General features: G+C 41.7%; 1 protein-coding gene across 5 annotated transcripts in view; it reads left to right on the top strand.

The window, feature by feature from the left end:
* Window positions 1-22,102, top strand: part of TMEM181 (transmembrane protein 181) — a 150,142-nt gene that overhangs the window by 111,907 nt on the left and 16,133 nt on the right. For all 5 annotated transcript variants that reach the window (XM_029596646.1, XM_029596645.1, XM_029596647.1 and 2 more), the window contains exons 14-15: window positions 8,494-8,576; window positions 12,445-12,534. In XM_029596646.1, the coding sequence (XP_029452506.1) occupies window positions 8,494-8,576; window positions 12,445-12,534 (173 nt within the window). The remainder of the gene's footprint in view (window positions 1-8,493; window positions 8,577-12,444; window positions 12,535-22,102) is intronic.

The following is a 22,102-nucleotide window of genomic DNA, read 5'->3' as shown; positions in this document are numbered from 1 at the left end:
GTGCGGTTTCTCTATTGAGTATACCTCCAGAGTTATTTGGATAAGTTTATCCAATGTGGCTGAATATGGACATTTTAAATTCAACAAATTGCAGTTCTAGTCACCAGTAATAATAGTGATATGGATTACTGTGTAGTATTTTTTTTGTCCCAGCCACATTACAGGCATGGAACACAAGTACTGGAATGCTTGTGTATGTAAAGATAGCCAGATTTATTTTCTGTAAGGACTGCCCACTGCATCTGCCCATAAAACGAACGGGTAAAAGTGGACAAATATCTTGGTTTGTGCATAGACTGTAGGAAGGTCTTTCTTGTCGACTCTGTCACAGGTTGACATGGTAAAGTCTGACAGACCACACAAGGAACGTTCAAAACAGTGCTGAACAACAATAAAAAGCTTTCTTCATTCATCTTGTTTTTTTATCCCAGGACAAGCAGGATGCTAGTCCTCACATATGGGTGACGTCACTGACTGAGCCCAATCACAGAAAACTTTGTCAAAGTATCTAGAAACTTTTGACTGGCATCCTGAGCCCACTGAGCATGCCCAGCATGCCATGATCCCTCGAGCCACGGGGGTCTCCCTTCAGTCTTCTTTTTTCCGCGCTGCTGTTAGCCTCGCGGATAAGGAGCCCTGTGTGGTGAATATTCACTACAAAAATAGTTTCAAAAAATTCGGGAAAAAATTATCCCGCCATAGGGGTCTCCCTCTTTCCACCGTCGGTGAGTGATTTATTTTTTTCCGGTCGGTTCCGTTATCGTTAAACCTAGTCAGAAGGTCGTCGACGGCTGTCCAGCCTTCGTTATGGCTACCAGTGTTAAAAAGTGCCCGAACTGCTCCCGCACTATGTCCATAACGGACCCAGACATAGAGTGTACTCTGTCTCGGCGTGCCAGAGATGCGCCAAGATGATGCCGAAAGGCAGACGAGCGCACATGGAAAAGATGGAGCATCTTTTTCATCTGCAACTGATGCCGTTGACTTCGACACAATCGTCTCCGGCTGGAGCGATTAGAAAAGTCGTCCTGAAAACTAGATGTTGCCCAGATGAAGCAGGTGATCGGCCTTCACCGACCCCCTTCACGGTCATCTATAAAGTCTACATCTACAATCGACAGAAGCACCGACATAGTCATTGGAGGCCTCAGGATCCGGAATCGGACCCAATAACCGGAGTTCCCGCGATAATTATCGAACCAACTCTGAAGAAACCTCAGAGAGAAGAGTCTCTACGGCCTTCGAGGCCTTCGACTCCTAAGCGATCCTGGTGCTGGGAACCGTACCTCCACAGGGACCTGTGGAGATACCGGTACCGCCTTCACTGCCTTCCCCCATAGCTGCTCTGACTTCACCAGCTATGAGGGCGGAACTCGATGGTTATATCCGCCAGACAGTTTGAGCGGACTCCGAGACATGCCTTCGATGCCAGCACCGACGGTTCCACCCTCTATGCCAGTTCCGTCACAGACATCGGTTCCACCACAGTCACCGGTGTCTATTCCAATACCGTCACAGAGTCCATCGCCGGTTCAACCACCAAGACCATTACCCTCACCGGCACCGATGCCTACACCAACACCGGTGCCGGATATATTCCAAGGTAACTGAGAAGATAGAGATGGAAATTGCAAATTGTCTCCCTACGTACAAGATCCAACACGATCTTAGAGATCTAGGATGCATCCTTGACTCAGAACTTAATATGAAATCATCAGTTAAGACGATTATAAAAGATGGGTTTCATAAATTACGTGTGTTAAGGAGATTAAAACCGTTATTGCATCCAAATGATTTTCGAACGGTTGTCCAGGCATTAATTCTACCCAAACTAGATTATTGTAATGCTCTATGGCTGGGAGTGCCTCAATCAATTATTCGCCCGCTGCAACTTTTACAGAATTCTGCTGCGCGACTGTTAACTGATACTAAAAAGTTTGACCACATCTCTCCTGTATTGATGGGTCTGCATTGGTTACCGGTTCAATTCCGTATACAATATAAATGTCTAACACTGATCCATAAAGTCATCTACGGTAGGAACTCTGAATGGCTAAATGCCTCATTGCGCATTCACGTCCCAGTACTAAACCTGAGATCACTCGGACAGGCCTTATTGACTATCCCATCACCTAAACTGGCTCATTTGAGTTCAGTTAGAGAGAGAACCTTGTCTCTTGCGGGACCAAAGATGTGGAATTCCCTGCCTGTTGAGATCCGGTTAGAAGAGAACATAAATAGCTTCAGGAAACAAATAAAGACCTGGCTATTTGAACAGGCCTTTCCCAATTAACCGAGATCGTATTTTATTCCTATAGATGGAGCAGTTATAGCAATTATAGCAAGGGTAGAGAAGGGTGAAAAGGGAGAAGATTAGATGGACAAGGGTTTGGGGAGGAGGGGAAAACTCATGAGTAACAGGGAAGATAGGAGGGGGGTCAAATGTATAGAAAGTAGGGTAATTCTACTAGTAATAAATGAATGGGTGGGATTCTATGATAATTTTGTAATATGTTTTAGTTTAATTATATAATGGTCATGTAAGAAGTATCAGGATATGTTATATGTTTGTGTATTTACTCGAGTCTTGCTACTGCAACTCAATTTTATTGTAAACCGCCTTGAAATGAACTTGAAAGTCGGTATATAAGGATATATAAATAAATAAATAAATATATCCTTCTTTGCGCCAATACTAGCAAAGTTGGACACTCTCATCGGTGCCATTCCGGTGCAACCACCTGATGCTCCGATGCCAAGATCGATAGAAGAAGACATAAAGGATGTACCGATGCCTGAGCCTATATCAGTTCCATCGGAAATCTCTCGTCCAAGACCATCGTTTTCTCCACTGTTTCCATAGAGACCACCGGTGAAACCCTCGATGCCATCTCCTCCTCGTCCACGTTCATCGGACACTTGGGATGATCCAGATACCGACTCTTCCATGGAGGAAGTCATCTCAGATCCTTCTCCTCCGGAGGAAAGAAGGAAATCCCCTTCAGAGGACCTCTCTCTCTCCTTTCATTAAAGAGATGGCTGTCACTATCCCTTTTCAGCTAGTATCCGAAGAAGATACTAGACAGAAAACACTGGAAGTATTGCAGTTTGTGGATCCACCTAAAGAAGTCCTAGCAATACCAGTTCACGAAGTTCTTGTGGACTTGCAACACAGGCTATGGGAACATCACTGCACCATACCACCTGTAACGAACTGATGCTACCTATCTGGTCCAGCATATTCCTGGCTTTCAGAAAACCCAACTACCTCACCAATCTGTAGTAGTAGAGTCAGCTCAAAAGCAGTCTAAAAAGGATTAAACCTCATTCATCAAATCCTGGAAAAGATCACAGGTTTTTGGACACCATTGGCAAGAAAATGTTCCAAGGCTCCATGTTAGTGTCCAGAATTGCATCCTACCAACTCTATATGACGCAATATCAGCGTAATCTGTGGAAACAACTTCAGAAGTTATCGGAATCTCTTCCCCCCAACAATTTCAAGATTCCTTTAACAACATCATTCATAAGGGCCTGAAAGCTGGGAAACATGAAGTTAGAGCAGCTTATGACAGCTTCGAAACTTCATCTAGAATGTCTGCAACAGGCATTAGTGCTCGCAGATGGGCCTGGCTCAAGGCCTCCGACCTGAGACGCAAGAGAATCTTGCTGATCTACCTTGTGCAGGAGATAATCTCTTTGGAGATAAGGTACGTGAAGCAGTCTCTCAGCTGAAGGAACATTTGGAAACATTACGTCAACTTTCCTCTGTTCCACAAGAATTCCAACCATCCACACGTAGACTTCCAAGGACGGATTCAAAAAGACCATATTACAGACCACGGAGATACTATCCTCCTGCTGCCCGTGGAAGGTCATCAAGGCCAGCATAAAGATCGCAGACCCGACAACCAAGTGCACCTAGAGCTCAACCCCCACCTCAAACAGGCCCAGCTTTGGGATTTTGAAAACTCACCAGAGAACAGAAGCCTGCCTACCAATCCGACCCCAAATTTGACGGTAGGTGGTCGGATCACTTTCTTCCATCACAATTGGTCGCACATCACTACAGACCAGTGGGTACTCTCAATAACATCTCAAGGTTACCATCTGGACTTTCTAACTGTACGATACTCCACCCACCTCGTCTTGGACAGTGAAAAATCAATCCACACTCTTACAAAAAGAATTATCCACCCTTCTGAGAGCCAGGGCCGTGGAACCAGTTCCCTGACCTCAGTAGGGCAGAGGATTCTACTCCCATTATTTCCTCATTCCAAAGAAAACAGGAGGCCTACGTCCCATATTGGACCTCCGGAAGCTCAACAAATACCTATGAAAGGAAAAATTCAGGATGGTATCATTGGGCACCATGTAATCTCTACTTCAAAAAGGAGATTGGCTCTGTTCTCTGGATCTTCAAGATACTTGCGCTCACATTCCAATATTTCCTCCTCATCGCAAGTATCTGCGTTTCTTAGTGGGACATCAACATTTCCAGTACAGGGTGCTACCATTCAGTCTTGCCTCAGCACCTTGAGTATTCACAAAGTGCCTAGAAGTGGCAGCAACCCACTTGCACAAGGAAAGCGTACACGTTTTTCCCTATCTGGACGACTGGCTCATCAGAAGCCAAACAAGACAAGGAACTCTCATTTCTCTCAAGCTCACGATAAATCTACTCCATTCGTTGGGATTCCTAATCAACTACCAGAAATCCCATTTCATACAGAGAACTTCTGTATGAAAATCCCATTTCATACAGAGAACTTCTACAGGTACCACACGCCAATACCACCCAACACATAACCCTGAGAGACAGGGCCTTCTCTACAGCAGGCCCCCCACTATGGAACTCAATCCCCTTAGAATTACGACAGGAACCATGTCTTCCAACCTTCAGAAAGAGACTTAAGACATGGCTGTTCAAGAAAGCCTTTCCGGACTCTGACTGATGATCTCACCAAATACAGAAAGACGGTCTATCTCCCACTAAACTGATACGGACATACCAAACACTACACGTTCTTATTCTTGTTAAATTTCTATCGTCTTATTCTTCTTCTTTTCCCAGTTAGAACCATCCTTGTTTTATTGTAACTGATTTTTTCTGCGCACTGTTATAACTTGTTATAATTTGTAAATATATAAAATGTATACTCATGTTATATTTATACACGTTTATAATGTATTGATCACCCCTGTTTTATGTAAACCGACATGATACGAATCTCCGTGAATGCCGGTATAGAAAAACTCAAATAAATAAAAATAAATAAATAAATACCATCTCACCTGTTACAATTCATCAGAGCAGACTTAAACACCATAACGTCAAGAGCTTTCCTTCCAAAAGACCATGCACAGACACTTGCCTCGTTGGCAGACTCTCTGCGCACACGGACACATGTGACAGCCATCAATGCCTCACTCTTCTGGGTCACATGGCCTCCACAGTTCATGTCACTCCTATGGCCAGATTAGCCATGAGGGTCACTCAATGGACACAGAGCGCAGTGGATACAAGCCATTCAACCACTGTCCTCTCCAGTTCAAATAACTCAACAACTACGTTCCTCGCTCCTCTGGTGGATGAACATGAACAACTTGCTCACAGGCCTACCTTTCTAACAACCAATTTCGCAAGTAACGTTAACTACAGATGCATCCATCTTAGGGTGGGGAGCATACATTGGACATCTCCAAACCCAGGGTACTTGTACAAAACTCAAAGCCACATTTCAGATAAATTTCCTAGAGCTTCGAGCTATTAGTTATGTGCTGCATGCGTTCAAGGACTGCCTTTCACACAAGACTATCCTAATAGACAGACAACACAGTAGCCATGTGGTCCCTATTTATACTTACTATTCTATCGGTTATCCTGTTTTCTCCTCCCCTGTTTATTGTAATTTCCTCCTTTTTTGTTAAAATGTAAACCGATATGATGTGTATTTTAATGTCGGTATAAAAAAACTGTTAAATAAATTAAATAAACAAACAAGGATGTACGGGCTCGAATCTCCTTTGTTAAGAAGCAGCACAAACTGGGGACTGGGCCCTAACGCACTCAATGTTTCTCCGGGCCACTTTTCTGGCAGGCATTCACAACGTAATGGCAGACTGCCTCAGTCGCCAATTCCAACCTCCTGGTCCCTTAGTAGCGACCAGGATATTTCAACGTTGGGGTCAACCAACAGTAGACCTCTTTGCATCAGCACTGAATCACAAAGTGGACAACTTCTGCTCCCTGCACAAGCAGAGAAACCAGTTTCCCAAAGACGCCTTTGCTCGCCATTGGAATTTAGGCCTTCTATGCCCGTATCCCCCGATGCAGCTTCACTAGAGTCCTGGTTATTAGCGGTAACAGGACAAAGGGTCCATGATACTCATAGCCCCGTATTTGCCTCGACAAATATGGTTTCCCATACTCCTCGATCTTTCCATCAGGGAACCAATTCGCCTGGGCACAGCACCCACTCTCATAACTCAGGATCAGGGCAGGTTGCGTCATCCCAACCTTCAATCCCTATCCCTCACAGCATGGATGTTGAAAACTTGATCCTGCAACCTCTGTCTTTCCTTTGTCTCTCAAGTGCTTGTAGCTTCACGCAAACCTTCCACACGAAAAAACTATCGTTCTAAGTGGAAAAGATTTACCATGTGGTGTACACGAGAGTATTGACCCTTTTTCCTGCCCCACATCATCTTTATTAGAATCTGTGGCACCTCTCAGACTCTGGTCTCCAGACCTCATCCGTAAGAGTACACTTGAGTGCAATCTCAGCTTATCAAAATACCGTCGGGGATGCACCGATATTTATTTATTTATTTATTTATTTATTTATGGTTTTTATATACCGATCTTCTTACAAAATATGTAAATCAAATCGGTTTACAGAGAACAGTTGAAAAGCTTGCTTGTGGGCAATTACATATAACAAAGAACTTTTTAGAGTAACATATTGTATAACTTTTTGAGTAACATTTAAACAGTGGCAAAAGAATACATGGCTAAACATAAACATAAGAACAAGATATACATGGCACAACAAAGTCTTATATGTCTAAATCCAAGGGGGAGAAAAGAATGGAGGGCGGGGAATGGAGGGGTTATATAGTTGGAGCGGAGAGGGTATAATATCTGTACAACCCCTTGTTGCTAGGTTTATGAGAGGTTTAATTCAACTTAAACCTCCACACCGTCCACTGGTCACAGAATGGGACCTTAATGTAGTATTAACTAGGCTCATGCGTTCTCCTTTTGAACCCATGGATTCCTGTGATGTTAAATTTCTCACTTGGAAGACTATCTTCCTAATAGCCATTACATCTGCTAGCAGGGTTAGTAAGTTACAAGCACTTGTCACATACTCACCCTATACAAAATTCGTACATGATCGAGTGGTACTCCATACACACCCAAAATTTCTTCCCAAGGTAGTTACGGAATTCCACTTAAATCAATCCATAGTCTTGCCTACTTTCTTCCCAAAACCGCACTCTTACCAAGGAGAAGAGGGCTTTACACACCTTGGACTGTAAGCGTGCGCTTGCATATTACTTAGATCGCACTGTAGCCCATAGGAAGTCCATCCAGCTCTTTGTTTCTTTTGATAAAAACAAACTGGGGAAAGCAGTTGGCAAAAAAACTCTATCTGGCTTGCAGATTGTATAGCTTTATGCTATGAAAAAGCAGGCCTCCCTCTCCAAGGGCGAGTAAAGGTGCACTCAGTAAGAGCAATGTCAACCTCAGTGGCACACTATCGTTCAGTGCCAATTCTTGACATATGTAAAGCGGCAACATGGAATTCTCTTCACACTTTTGCGGCTCACTACTGCCTGGACAAGGAAGGACGACAGGATTCAGCCTACGGACAATCTGTCTTAAAGAACTTGTTTCCAATATGATGCCAACTCCTTCCACATCCAACCTTCCTTGATTTCAGGCTGCCTCATTTTTCCCAACAGTACACCAGTTGTTGTGCCTGTTACATAAGTTGTACGCTGTTGGTCCAATACAAGGATGACTCAGCCTCTAGCTTGCTAATCACCCATATGTGAGGACTATATCCTGCTTGTCCTGGGATAAAGCAAAATTGCTTACCTTGTAATAGGTGTTATCCCAGGACAGCAGGATGTAGTCCTCACGAAACCCACCCGCCACCCCACGGAGTTGGGTCCGATACGTTTTATTTTAATTTTGGCTAAAGCTTATTGCTACAAACAAGACTGAAGAGAGACCCCTGTGGCTCGAGGGATCATGGCATGCTGGGCATGCTCATTGGCCTCACAGGGCTAGTCAAAAGTTTCTAGAAACTTTGACAGAAAGTTTTCCGTGATAGGGCTCCGTCAGTGACGTCACCCATATGTGAGGACTACATCCTGCTGTCCTGGGATAACACCTATTACAAGGTAAGCAATTTTGCTTTCTAGCTCCTTCCCTTCAGTCCCCTGTCTATGCCTCACTATGGTTTTCTCTTTTGTTTACAGCATTGTTATACTTTATTTACGATTTGGAGCACAAGTTCTACAGGACAACTTTGTAGCTGAGCTATCAACTCATTATCAGAATTATATCCTTGTACTGTGAAGGGCTGGGAATAGAGTGTGCATGAATAAGGCTAAGTATACGGACATCTTTCCACCTCTGGTGTGATGTGGGGCTGCAGAATCCAGCACACCCTGCCATCTGTCTCATTTGTGCCATGGCCTTGTAAGAACAAAAAAAGCATTTGATAGACTTTTGGGCTTTTTGGCTAACTTGGTGTTTAAACTAGTCACTTCTTTTTTTGTGGTTTTTTTTATTTTCTCCTAGTTTTTGGAAGTGTTTGAGAGCCCTTTTATTTGCAGTTAATAGCAGACAGGTTAAACTCCTCTGCCTTGGGCATGTGCTGCAGGAACACACATGGAAGGAGAAGATGAAGAGTTCTCTTATCAAACCCTGAAGCCTGGTGAAAATAACCTTTTAAAAGCCACTTTCTGTTTTGAGGGCTAGGCAGCACTATATTATGTTCTTATATTTTACCACTGTGCACCCTGAGGCAATTTCTCAAACTTTTGTCCAGGTTGTGAAATGTCTTTAAATGGAAAGAGCAAGTATTTGCTTTAAGGCAAAATAGTTCCGGCTCCTGGCGCAGGCAGCTACTCTGGGGATCCCTCGCTGTCCAAGCAAATCGCTCCTCCCCGTGGCTTGGCCTGGCCACTGTTGGGAGACAGGATGCTGGGCTTGCTGGACCCCTGGACTGACCCAGTATGGCAGATCTTACGTTCCGTGATATCAGTGACTATGGAGTAATTGCTCTTGGGGTGGGAAAGTTTCAAAGAGATTTATATAGGTACTCTCTTTAATAACTCACGGTGGCTAAACCTGTGTGTGTGTGTTGTGTGTTCTTCTCGTTGAGGGGAGGGTGATCCCGGGGGCGCTTTTAGGTCAGGGAGGAAAAGAAGGCGCGTAGATATTTTCAAATTTATGTGCACACTTTTCCAGCAAAAATGTACCCTCAGAAAAATGGGTGCAAGTCACAGCACGGACTTTATAACTGCGGCGCGCCGTACTTTCGCTTTGAGAAATGGTACAAACTGGTGGGTAAAAAGTACATGAGGCCTTTGTCCTAATGTGGGCGGTTTGGGAATTGCCCCATAAACTTGATACTTCAAAGTCTGTAATTTCTGTTCATGGCTTTTGTGTTAATAGAATCAGGAGACAGGTAAACAAGTTGAAAAATGCATTTTGTTTTGCACATATTTTGCTGTAATTTTACTTAGTACTAGTTTCCGTGCTTGCTTTATGTGCTGAGTGAAGGGTTTCACTGTGTTGTGGCGTGCCAAGTTACAGAACGTTGTTGGAAGCCCCTTCTGCCAGGCTACACGTAGACATTTCAGAGGTGCTGAGCAAACGTGAGCGGAGCTGGCTGGTTCCTGAGTTTGAGCCAGCGTCTCCGGGTTTCGATCCCCAGAGTTTCCAGGTTCCCGGAGGCTTGGAACGTTCACTCTGCCATGGCAACATTGCTAACATAACAAGCTGCCTGCTCCTCTCGCTCAGAGTTGCAGTATTGGCACATGTAGACGGGAGAAGAAAGGAAATGTGGGTGGAGAGGAAATGAGACTAGGAGAGGGTCAGAGCTATGATCCTGCTATCAACGCTTTTCTTCCGGCCCGTCTATCTCTCGCAAAAGCTGCATTATGTGCGTCCCGACAGTGCTTTGACCAGCCTGCCTGACGTCCTCGCCAAAGGCTCAGAATGTCGCCCTTGACGCGTGTTGGTCCTTCAGTGATGATGTCAGTCAGAGTGCTGGTGCAGCAGCCTGGAGACTGTGATTGTCAGATCAGTAACTCCTCCCCGAGTTCCCCCACCGATCCTGCCTGCAGCGCTGCCCCTCTGGTCTGCTGGAGACTTCTGTGTGAGCCGGCCGCTGTGAGCTCTGCTGCCAGTGTCCCGGGGGCCTGGGGCTGGCGGCACCCAGCTTGGCCACTGCAGCTCCTCTTGATGGCAGGGGAGCTCTGGGCAGCGCTGTGGGAAGTGTCCAGGAGTGGCTGCTTCTCGCCTTCCCCCTACTCTACCGGTCCTGCATCTGGGACAGTTCGTGCTGTGCAGTGGCTCGATCCCTGAACCTTCCTTTTCCACCCCCAGGGCCCGTTTGTGCCCGGATTTAACCCAGTCCGCCCTAACTTGGAGGCGGGTGGGGAATCCGACTGGTCGGGTCGGCCCTGAGAACTGGGGAGAACTACACAAAGGAGAGAGGGGTCTCACCTGCTGCCTGGGCCCCTGATGCTGTACAATTCTGACAAAGAAAAGGGTGTTTGAAGTCCTGGCTCTAATTTCTAAAGGGCGTCAATCAAAAGCAGTAACAAGACGTTGCCATGCTGGGTCAGACCAAGGGTCCATCAAGCCCAGCATCCTGTTTCCAACAGAGGCCAAAACCAGGCCACAAGAACCTGGCAAGTTGGTGAAATATGTAAAACAAAAGTCAAACAAAAACGTCACCAAAGTCTAATACAAATTTCAATCTTGGAGAAAACTTTAAGCAGTTGTATAAAAAAACCAAAAACTCAGCCAAACATAAAGGGAACATAAATGTTTTTTTTTTATTTTATTTTTATTAACATAAATGGCTTTAAGATGAATTGCATGTGATAAAAAAAAAAAACACCCAACGTCATTTTTATCTTTTTACTATAATCTTTAAACCACCAAAGTGACAAAAAATGCACTTAGCAAGTCTTATCTGTATGTGCTGCTTACAGATGAAAAGATGTTTCAAACCAAAACAGGCACTGACTGCAGAAGAACAGCCCCAGCAGTTCCATATGGAGCAGAAATGGATGATAGAGCCGGCCAATGCGCCCAGCGTCTCGTCTCAGTGGCTGCTTCCAGGCTTATCACAAAAACGTTGCGTGGTGACCAAGGGGTCTGCAATGAATTCATTCTACACCAGCTCGTCACACGGCACGTTTCCCTGAAGCCAATACATTTGTCACTTTGCTGGCTTAAGGATTTATAGAAAAAGATAAAAATGTAGGTTTTTTGAACAGCACTGCATATGTCAAGGAAGAGCTATAGAAGTGTTTAGTAGTAGTAAAAATGTGTTTGGGAGGATTTTTAACCATTTGTGTTACTTTCACATTTGGCTGAGTTCTGAGGTTTTTTTCCTCCTTCCTTTTTTTTTTACAGCTACTTACAGTTTGGTGCAGTTGTGTTTCCTCAAAGTTTGAAATTTAGATTAGACTTTGAAGTTTTTTTATTTGACTTTTGTTCTGATTTCTAAGGGGCCAGATGTACATATTCGTGTTTCCCATTTTGCATCTATGGGAAGAATGACTCTTGCCCTTAAAATGTATCTGTTTTGGGTTGAAGGTTTTGCTGATTTTGATCGAGGCTGGGATCCGCGGAGTGCTGAAAGTAGTGATACTTTAAGATGCTGGATACCGAAATGCCCACAGCAAGGGCTGAAGGTTGGGTTGGTGTGTCAAGGAGCTCCAAAGGAGAGCACCAGTCCATGCTGCAGCCGATAACTTGAAATGTAGCCCCGGCACAAAAAGGTTTGCTCACCCCTGGGAAAGATGAGAGTGGAAGCAGAGTGGGGAGAGAGGAAGAGGACTGGGCACAAAGGAGGGAAGGGAGGCAAACAGAGGGAATAGTGGGGGACGAAGCTGAGGAGGTGGTGGTGGGAAGGATCTATCTAGCAGAGACCGAACGAGATGTCTGTTTTGTGGTGAACTTGACAGTGCCAGAGATGATGTAGATAACGAGGTACTCTTACTGCAGAGGGGCTAGGGTGATATCTGGCACTGCCATGCAAGCAAAATCTGAAATACCCGGGTTTTAGTGTGAGACTGCACAAGTGCGGGCTATCCTTTGCAAACTCCAGCACGTAAATGGCCAAAGTATGGCTTTGTTAACAAAGGCGAAGATACAAATGCCTTGTCCTTAACTAGCATCACCTGCAGAATTCTTATCTTTCTACGGCTTGTTGAACTTCTACCTCTACACCTTGGCCTTCGTCTATTCCCCATCAAAGAATGCTCTGTACGGTAAGTGGGCGTAGTCTAGTAATTAGGGTTCAAATCCCGCTTCTCCCCTACACTCTCTGTGACTTGGGCGAGTCACTAATCCCTCCATCGCCTCAGATACCAACTTCCATTCTAAGTCCTCTGGGGCAAGGCTTGGAAAGGCAAGTAATTATCTTGGGAACGGAGCTGACTTGCACAACAGCAGGGCACACGTGTTGAGGTTTTCTGGCGTTTGGCCTGCAAAGTAAAAGCTTATTTTTTTAAAACCTTTTGGCAGTGCAACAACAAATCAAGAGGTGCCTGATCTTTTTCCAAATGTTTATTAAGCAGAGACGTGTTCAAAAATCGCCCGACTCAGGCCGAGTTTCGCCGTTCAAAAACCGCTGCCTCAGGGGCTACAAACAAACCAAACATAAATTAACAATAATATCTAAAAACAACACTCAAATTAGCAACATCTTTAAGATCTTATAAATATTAAAAAGTCATTATCACAAAATAAAAACTTTTTTAATCCTTAATTAAGATCTCAGATATTGATAAAAAATATTGATTATTTAAAATTAAATTAATAAATTCTTAAAATGATGACAAATCCAACAGTATATCAAACATACCCACAAGAATACTTTATCAATTCCTGCTTAAGAATTAAATATTTAACAATATATATACTTCTCAGCATGTTTAAAGATAAATTTACCTTCAACACTCCACAGTTATGAAAAAATCTCAGTAGTGTATTTCTCATCCGATGTACAGTCAATTACTGTCAGCAATGCTTAAGATAACCAGAGAAAATGTGTGACAAACTTAAAAACTGAAATCTCATCATAGTACATATTAGTCATTCTGAATCATTTCCTGATGGTAAAATGGCAGAGAAACAAATAAAAACAATGCTACATAAAAATATATATAATAAAAACCTTCTATTTGGACATATTACTTTACCATGAATCAAACTGTACAAACTGTACTCATTTTTGATTTGTTAAACATAATAAACCATTTCAAATCATTATAAATATTAAAACTACTAAAAAATTAAAAAATGTGTATATTAGAAAAAACATGCCAATGAGGGTGTTAAAAACAAACATATCAGTTCTACTCTCTGCTGTCATAGTGAACACTTGCCAATTGAAATCCTTAACTTCTTTAGCTTGAGTCACAAAAAAAAAAAAACCCCACAAACCAAACAAACAAACAAACACTAAAATACACTAAAATAACCAAAGACAACTTGCTTTTTCCATGCTACAAAGTTAATGTCATGAAAAGATGCTTCTCATACACTCAAATCGCTAAAAAATCTAATTTGAAGAACACTGAGAGGTATTTTAAAAGAGGTTTTACCTTCTGCAAACAGCACTTCACTCCCGATCTCTGCTGCTACTGAGCTCAGCCTTGATTGTCCACCATTTTAAATCCCTAATTTTGGCGCCAAAAACTCAGGACCAGGGACTGATAAAATTATTTTATTCAAGTTAATAAAATGGCTCAAAACCCGTCTGCAAGGTGGAAAATTTATATTAAACATAAATCTTTATGTTATTTAAACAAAGCGATCTAAATTCAATTTAGTGGGCGTTCCCTCAAATGTTAATCAATTAAGTGGGTGTGTTCTATGTAAAACATCATCTGAATGCACTACACCCGATCCAGAGATTAAACTAGTAATTGGGACAGTGGCATGTTAAAACCAACTAAGAAAAACAAACAATAAAAATGTTTATAATGAGGAAATGGTTAAAATTCAATACTTAATAACACCTAAAAATTATATTAAATAAAAAATAATAAAATAATCAGTTAAATGAATACAGTAAAAAATGTCTAAAACCATAAATCATATAGCATATTTTACCAAATTCGATGCCATTTAGTTATAGTTTATGATGGTGCTGGATGCTGCAGAAAATTTTTTTTTTTTTTTTTTTTACAGTACACTATTACAGATCAAAGGAATACAGATAGATCTGTTTCCATGTTTAAACCATGTGGTGTCAATGTATTAAATTCATAAATGTATTTCTGCTCTATCTGTAATAACATTTTATCCAAGTTTCCTCCTCTCCAGTTCAAAATTGGCTGCTGAACAACACAGAATCTATAGTGTTCAAATGTGTGACCAAATTCCAAGGAGTGGTCAACTAGTGGTTTTGACCTAACACTTCTCTTGATACTACTTTTATGCTCAAGTATACGTTTATTAAATTCCCTTATTGTCTTGCCGATGTAGTATTTCTCACATGGGCAGATCGCTGCATAAACTACCCCTTTACTTTTACAATTGGTAAAGGTTCTAAGTTTAAAACTATCATCTCTTCCTGGAATATGTAACACATCAGTTTTCAAATTGACTCTACAAACTGAGCAATTGCCACAGGGGCGGTGACCTGGAGGTCTCATATCTGTACTTGTTTTATTTGGTAGTGATGAAGGAGCCAATATATCTTTTAAATTTTTGTCTTTTTTATTGGCAATCATTAGTCTCTTGTCTTTAAAAGAAGGCAAAGCTTGTATGATTGGCCAGAATTTTCTGAGAATGTTACTAATGTTGTGTGACATATCGCTGTAGGTGATAGGGCAAACTAGGAGATCTTCGGCTTTTGTGTCTCTTTTCTTCTTAGTCAAGAGATCTGTACGATTTTGTTTGTGCTCTATTCAGACCTTCCTGAATGTGTCGCAATGGATACCCTTTTTCCAAAAATCTTTCTTTCATCTGATTGGATCTATAGTTGAACATAGAATCAGTTGTGCAGAGTCGTCTCAATCTGAGAAATTGAGAATAGGGAAGATTCCTGAGTAGAGATTTGCTATGACTGCTTGTATAATGTAACAGTTCGTTGGTATCAGTGGGTTTCCTATAAATATCTGTGATAAATAACCCATCTTCGAATGTAACTGTGATATCTAAAAACGGGATTGTTATCCCACTGTGACTCATGGTAAATCTCAGATTAACATCCAGTCCATTTAGCCAATCATGAAATTTTTTTAATGTCTCTATATCCCCTTTCCATATCAGAAATATGTCATCTATGAATCTTTTCCACAGTAGTATGTTTCTTTGAAAGCCATGTAACTCCAAGAATTTCTTTTCAAATTGAGCTACATATAAATTAGCAACTGATGGGGCCATCTTAGACCCCATCGCTACTCCTTTGATCTGCTGATATATGTCATTATTAAAACAGAAAATTTTTTTTATGATAGCTATTGTTGCCAAATTAATTAGAAATCCATTCGGAATACGTCTGTGTGAAGTACGTGTCTCAAAAATGTGTGTCAATTTCTATTGCTGCGGTTTGGGGTATGTTTGTATAAAGCGCTTCATTGTCTAATGTCACCATAATTTTACTTTCATTGATTCCTCCTGACTTATTGAAATCTTCTAATCTGAGTATAAAATCTGAAGAATCACGGATGTATGAAGGTGCTTCAGAGACTTGTGTTTTAAGAAATGTGTCAAGGAATGATGAAATAGGTTCTAGAAGTGAACCAATTGCTGAAACTATCGGTCTGCCCGGAGGATCAATCAGAGATTTATGTATCTTGGGTAAAGTGTACAGAGTTGGCAGGATAGGATTGTCAACCTTTAAATAACTTATTTCTTTTTTTGTTAGGAAGCCTCTTTCATTTGCATCTTCCAGCAATGAATCTATTTCTTTTTTAATAGCAATCGTGGGATTTTTCTCAAGTTTCAAGTAAAAAGAATGATCCGAGAGCTGTCGTTCTATCTCTTTGATGTAATTAGCCGTGTCCTGTAGAACTATCGAACCTCCTTTATCTGCTGATTTAATCACCAAGGATCTATCATTCTTTAATCTATTCATTGCTTCCCTTTCTTTTTTTGTGATGTTGAAGAATTTTTTATCATTCCCTATTTTTTCCATATTGCCAATCTCCTGTAAAATCAAAGTTTCAAATGTTTGTATAACTGGATTGGGCATACCCGGGGGAATCCAATTACTGGGTTTCTTAACGATCGAGAGATCAGTATTCTCTACCTGCTTATTTTCAAAAAAATCTGTAATTTTTAACCTCCGAACAAATTTAAAAAGTTCAACTCTTGTGCGAAAGGGGTTGTAGGAGGGGGTGGGAATAAATGACAGACCTTTACCAAGTATCTTTTTCTCATCTTCATCTAAATTTCTTGAAGACAGATTGATGATCTTGTTATTATCCGATTGATATTTATTATTGGTATCTCCAATCCTGGTTCGTAGTGAACCGGTTATTAAAACTCCCTCTCCCTCTCCCTCGTCCTCTCCAATCTCCTCTCCCTCTGAAAAAGGAGGTAGATGGTTTACTGACCAGGGCTTCCCCACCTGGTTGATCTCTCTCTATATCTTTTACAGAATCCTTTCTCCAAAGTTTGCCAACTTCCTGCACCCTTGTTAGATGTCCATCATTATTAGCAGTACTAAAAAGAGATGCCGATGTGTCAATGTCTAAATCTGTGTTGCTCCTCACTCTTTTAGCATTCCTATCTCGATTAGGGCTGCCTTGCTGTCTTTTCTCATTTCTTTCATGACTGTTAATCTTATTATTAGCATTATTAACATAATCATGTTTCTGCTTGTTATAATTCTGTTTGTTCACATATTGCCAGGAGTAAATGTGATTATTAACATAGTCTCCTTCATCACGTTTAAATTTTTCAAACTTCGTAGCTTTCAAATCCTTGGTAAAATTGTCAACATTATTTTTATAATCTTCATGCATAAGATCAAAGCACAAATCATGTTTCTTCAAGTAATCTAAATGCTCATCTAATTCGCTCTTCAGTTTCTCTTCTCTTTGCTTCGATGTCTTGATTATCAAAATCATTAAGTCTAGAGAGCATTGACAAAAATTTAAAAGATATATTGGCTCCTTCATCACTACCAAATAAAACAAGTACAGATATGAGACCTCCAGGTCACCGCCCCTGTGGCAATTGCTCAGTTTGTAGAGTCAATTTGAAAACTGATGTGTTACATATTCCAGGAAGAGATGATAGTTTTAAACTTAGAACCTTTATCAATTGTAAAAGTAAAGGGGTAGTTTATGCAGCGATCTGCCCATGTGAGAGATACTACATCGGCAAGACAATAAGGGAATTTAATAAACGTATACTTGAGCATAAAAGTAGTATCAAGAGAAGTGTGAGGTCAAAACCACTAGTTGACCACTCCTTGGAATTTGGTCACACATTTGAACACTATAGATTCTGTTTTGTTCAGCAGCCAATTTTGAACTGGAGAGGAGGAAACTTGGATAAAATGTTATTACAGATAGAGCAGAAATACATTTATGAATTTAATACATTGACACCACATGGTTTAAACATGGAAACAGATCTATCTGTATTCCTTTGATCTGTAATAGTGTACTGTAAAAAAAAAAAAAAAAAAAAAAATTTCTGCAGCATCCAGCACCATCATAAACTATAACTAAATGGCATCGAATTTGGTAAAATATGCTATATGATTTATGGTTTTAGACATTTTTTACTGTATTCATTTAACTGATTATTTTATTATTTTTTATTTAATATAATTTTTAGGTGTTATTAAGTATTGAATTTTAACCATTTCCTCATTATAAACATTTTTATCGTTTGTTTTTCTTAGTTGGTTTTAACATGCCACTGTCCCAATTACTAGTTTAATCTCTGGATCGGGTGTAGTGCATTCAGATGATGTTTTACATAGAACACACCCACTTAATTGATTGACATTTGAGGGAACGCCCACTAAATTGAATTTAGATCGCTTTGTTTAAATAACATAAAGATTTATGTTTAATATAAATTTTCCACCTTGCAGAAGGGTTTTGAGCCATTTTATTAACTTGAATAAAATAATTTTATCAGTCCCTGGTCCTGAGTTTTTGGCGCCAAAATTAGGGATTTAAAATGGTGGACAATCAAGGCTGAGCTCAGTAGCAGCAGAGACCGGGAGTGAAGTGCTGTTTGCAGAAGGTAAAACCTCTTTTAAAATACCTCTCAGTGTTCTTCAAATTAGATTTTTTAGCGATTTGAGTGTGAGAAGCATCTTTTCATGACATTAACTTTGTAGCATGGAAAAAGCAAGTTGTCTTTGGTTATTTTAGTGTATTTTAGTGTTTGTTTGTTTGTTTGGTTTGTGGGTTGTTTTTTTTTTGTTTTTTTTTGTGACTCAAGCTAAAGAAGTTAAGGATTTCAATTGGCAAGTGTTCACTATGACAGCAGAGAGTAGAACTGATATGTTTGTTTTTAACACCCTCATTGGCATGTTTTTTCTAATATACACATTTTTTAATTTTTTAGTAGTTTTAATATTTATAATGATTTGAAATGGTTTATTATTATGTTTAACAAATCAAAAATGAGTACAGTTTATACAGTTTGATTTATGGTAAAGTAATATGTCCAAATAGAAGGTTTTTATTATATATATTTTTATGTAGCATTGTTTTTATTTGTTTCTCTGCCATTTTACCATCAGGAAATGATTCAGAATGACTAATATGTACTATGATGAGATTTCAGTTTTTAAGTTTGTCACACATTTTCTCTGGTTATCTTAAGCATTGCTGACAGTAATTGACTGTACATCGGATGAGAAATACACTACTGAGATTTTTTCATAACTGTGGAGTGTTGAAGGTAAATTTATCTTTAAACATGCTGAGAAGTATATATATTGTTAAATATTTAATTCTTAAGCAGGAATTGATAAAGTATTCTTGTGGGTATGTTTGATATACTGTTGGATTTTTGTCATCATTTTAAGAATTTATTAATTTAATTTTAAATAATCAATATTTTTTATCAATATCTGAGATCTTAATTAAGGATTAAAAAAGTTTTTATTTTGTGATAATGACTTTTTAATATTTATAAGATCTTAAAGATGTTGCTAATTTGAGTGTTGTTTTTAGATATTATTGTTAATTTATGTTTGGTTTGTTTGTAGCCCCTGAGGCAGCGGTTTTTGAACGGCGAAACTCGGCCTGAGTCGGGCGATTTTTGAACACGTCTCTGCTTAATAAACATTTGGAAAAAGATCAGGCATCTATTGTTTGTGTTTATCCTTACGGCTATCATAGATCGCCTACCTCTTTGTTTTCTTGGACAACAAATCAAGAGCCTATGGCCAATACCTACCGCTATTTGTGCAATAAACAGCTCAGAATAGTCTCCCTCATTAACAAGATTAACAGCTTTAATAACAATAGCCCCTCTTTACAAGGTGGCACACATGCACAGTATTTAACACAATACGACCTCAAGTACTGTTGGCTGTCCCACCCCAATACGACCAAAAACAGCCCCAGATCTTATCATACATAGTCATATTATGCCTGAGCATGTGTGAGCTTTTCTATTAATGCTATTTCATATATATTTGTTTTTCTCACAGGACAAGCAGGATGGTTATCCTCACAAATGGGGTGACATCGAGGATGGAGCCCACCACGGAAAACTTCTGTCAAAGTTTAACAGAACTTTGACTGGCCCCTACTGGGCATGCCCAGCAAGGCACTGACCCTGCAGCCAGCAGGGGTCTCCCTTCAGTCTTCTTTTTTCCGCGCAGCAGTTGCCACGCGGTGAAAGGAGCTCTCTTACCACGTTCCTGACAGGAATTTGGAAATTAATTTCCTAAGAAAATTTGCCCCTCAGGGGTCTCCCTTCGACAAATTTTTGTCATCTTTACGGAATCCGGTAAGTTTTTTGCCATTTTCCATCGACTACCGTCGATTTTGGCCCTCCAGGCCTGTTGGCACTTACCGATCCCCAGGCTAAATTTTGGCTTACAGCCATGGCAACGGGGTTCCGTCGTTGTCCGGATTGCACCCGGACTATGTCAATCACAGACCCCCACAGGGTTTGTGTTATGTGTTTGGGTAGTGAGCATGATGTCCTGACTTACACCAAATGTGCCTTAATGACACCCAAAGGTCGCAAAGCCAGGATGGAGAAGATGGGGCTCCTCTTCCATACACCCACCCCAACGCCATCGATAGCATCGACGTCATCGGAACCGGCACCGTCGAAGTTGCACCATCACCGTCAACCCTCCGGTGACCGTCCGCCATCGATCGCTTCTCGGCCGTCGACTCCCGTCCCTTCCCCGGATGGGCGAGGGGATCGGAAAGAAAAGCATCGCCATCGACGGCACAAGTCTCGGCCTGTCGAGGATCCACAGCCATCGACCTCCGCTCAAGCCGAGCCACCGACTAAGAAGCCGCGATCAGACCGGACACCCTCCACGTCTCGTTCGCAGGCACCGAGGAAACCCTCACCCTCTCGGGGTGTGGGGGCCGTGATCCCACCGGTTACGGTGGTCCCTCCGGCCTTGCCTCAGCCTCCCTCTCCCGTCGAGCCGGGTATTGTTACCCCTGGTCTCCGGGCAGAACTGGACCGGCTGGTCCAGGAGGCCATCGAGAAAGCGATGAAGAAATTACAACCTCCATCGGCACCGCCTCCGGCACCGACGCCGGCACCGACTTCGCCACCGAGGAGGGAATCGACCACCGAGCCGTTGGTGCAAGCTCTAGCACCTCTACTGCACCGCATGGAGGCACTTATGACGGCCCTTCCATCGGTAATTCCAGTACCATCGACAACACCACCGTCTCCGACTGGATTCTCATCGGCAGGAGAAACACCGTTCCGGATTCCCCCTTCCGGGGTGGTTCCATCGGTACCTTCTGGTATATCTCCACCGATTTATCCTTCGGCTCCATCGATTCCGCGTCCGGCACCGATTCCATCGGCAGCGCCGAAGCCCTCGATGCCATTCCACCTACAGCACCGATTCCATCTAGATTTCCATCGATGCCTTCAGAGCCTCAACCAGGTCCTTCAGGGCTTCAAGTCCCACATGATCCCTACGATACCTGGGGTGATGATGATGATACATCTTCTGACACAGATTTGCCTTCACCACCATCTCCTACAGAGAGTAGAAAAAGATCTCCTCCTGAGGATCTCTCTTTCATTAATTTTGTAAAAGAGATGTCAGAAATTGTACCTTTTCAGTTACAATCTGAAGCCGATGACAGACACCAGATGATGGAACTACTCCAATTTCTGGATGCTCCAAAAATCATCGCTTCCATCCCTATTCACCAGGTGTTTTTGGATCTGCTAAAGAAAAACTGGGAATCTCCTTCATCTATTTCACCAGTTAACAAAAAAGCTGACTCCACATATCTTGTCCAGTCAGCACCAGGTTTTCAAAAGCCTCAACTGGATCATCGCTCTGTTGTGGTTGAGTCTGCGCAGAAGAAGGCCAAACGTCTTAAGCCACACTCTTCCACTCCACCTACCAAGGACAATAAATTCCTGGATAGTGTGGGACGAAAAGTATATCATGGAGCTATGTTGATTTCACGCATAGCTTCATATCAACTTTACATGACTCAATACAACAGAGCCATCCTTAAGCAGATGCAAGACTATGCTGACACGTTGCCGGACCAGTACCAACCACAGCTTCAAGCCCTTCTTCATAAAGGATTTGAGGCAGGGAAGCACGAGATTAGAACTGCCTACGACATATTCGATGCTTCCACAAAAGTTTCAGCCACAGCCATCTCAGCCAGACGT

The sequence above is a fragment of the Rhinatrema bivittatum genome, chromosome 3 (assembly GCF_901001135.1).
Source record: "Rhinatrema bivittatum chromosome 3, aRhiBiv1.1, whole genome shotgun sequence".
Lineage (NCBI taxonomy): Eukaryota > Metazoa > Chordata > Amphibia > Gymnophiona > Rhinatrematidae > Rhinatrema > Rhinatrema bivittatum.
Note: the sequence above shows the minus strand (reverse complement) of the source record. Positions and strands in the feature narration are given on the sequence as shown.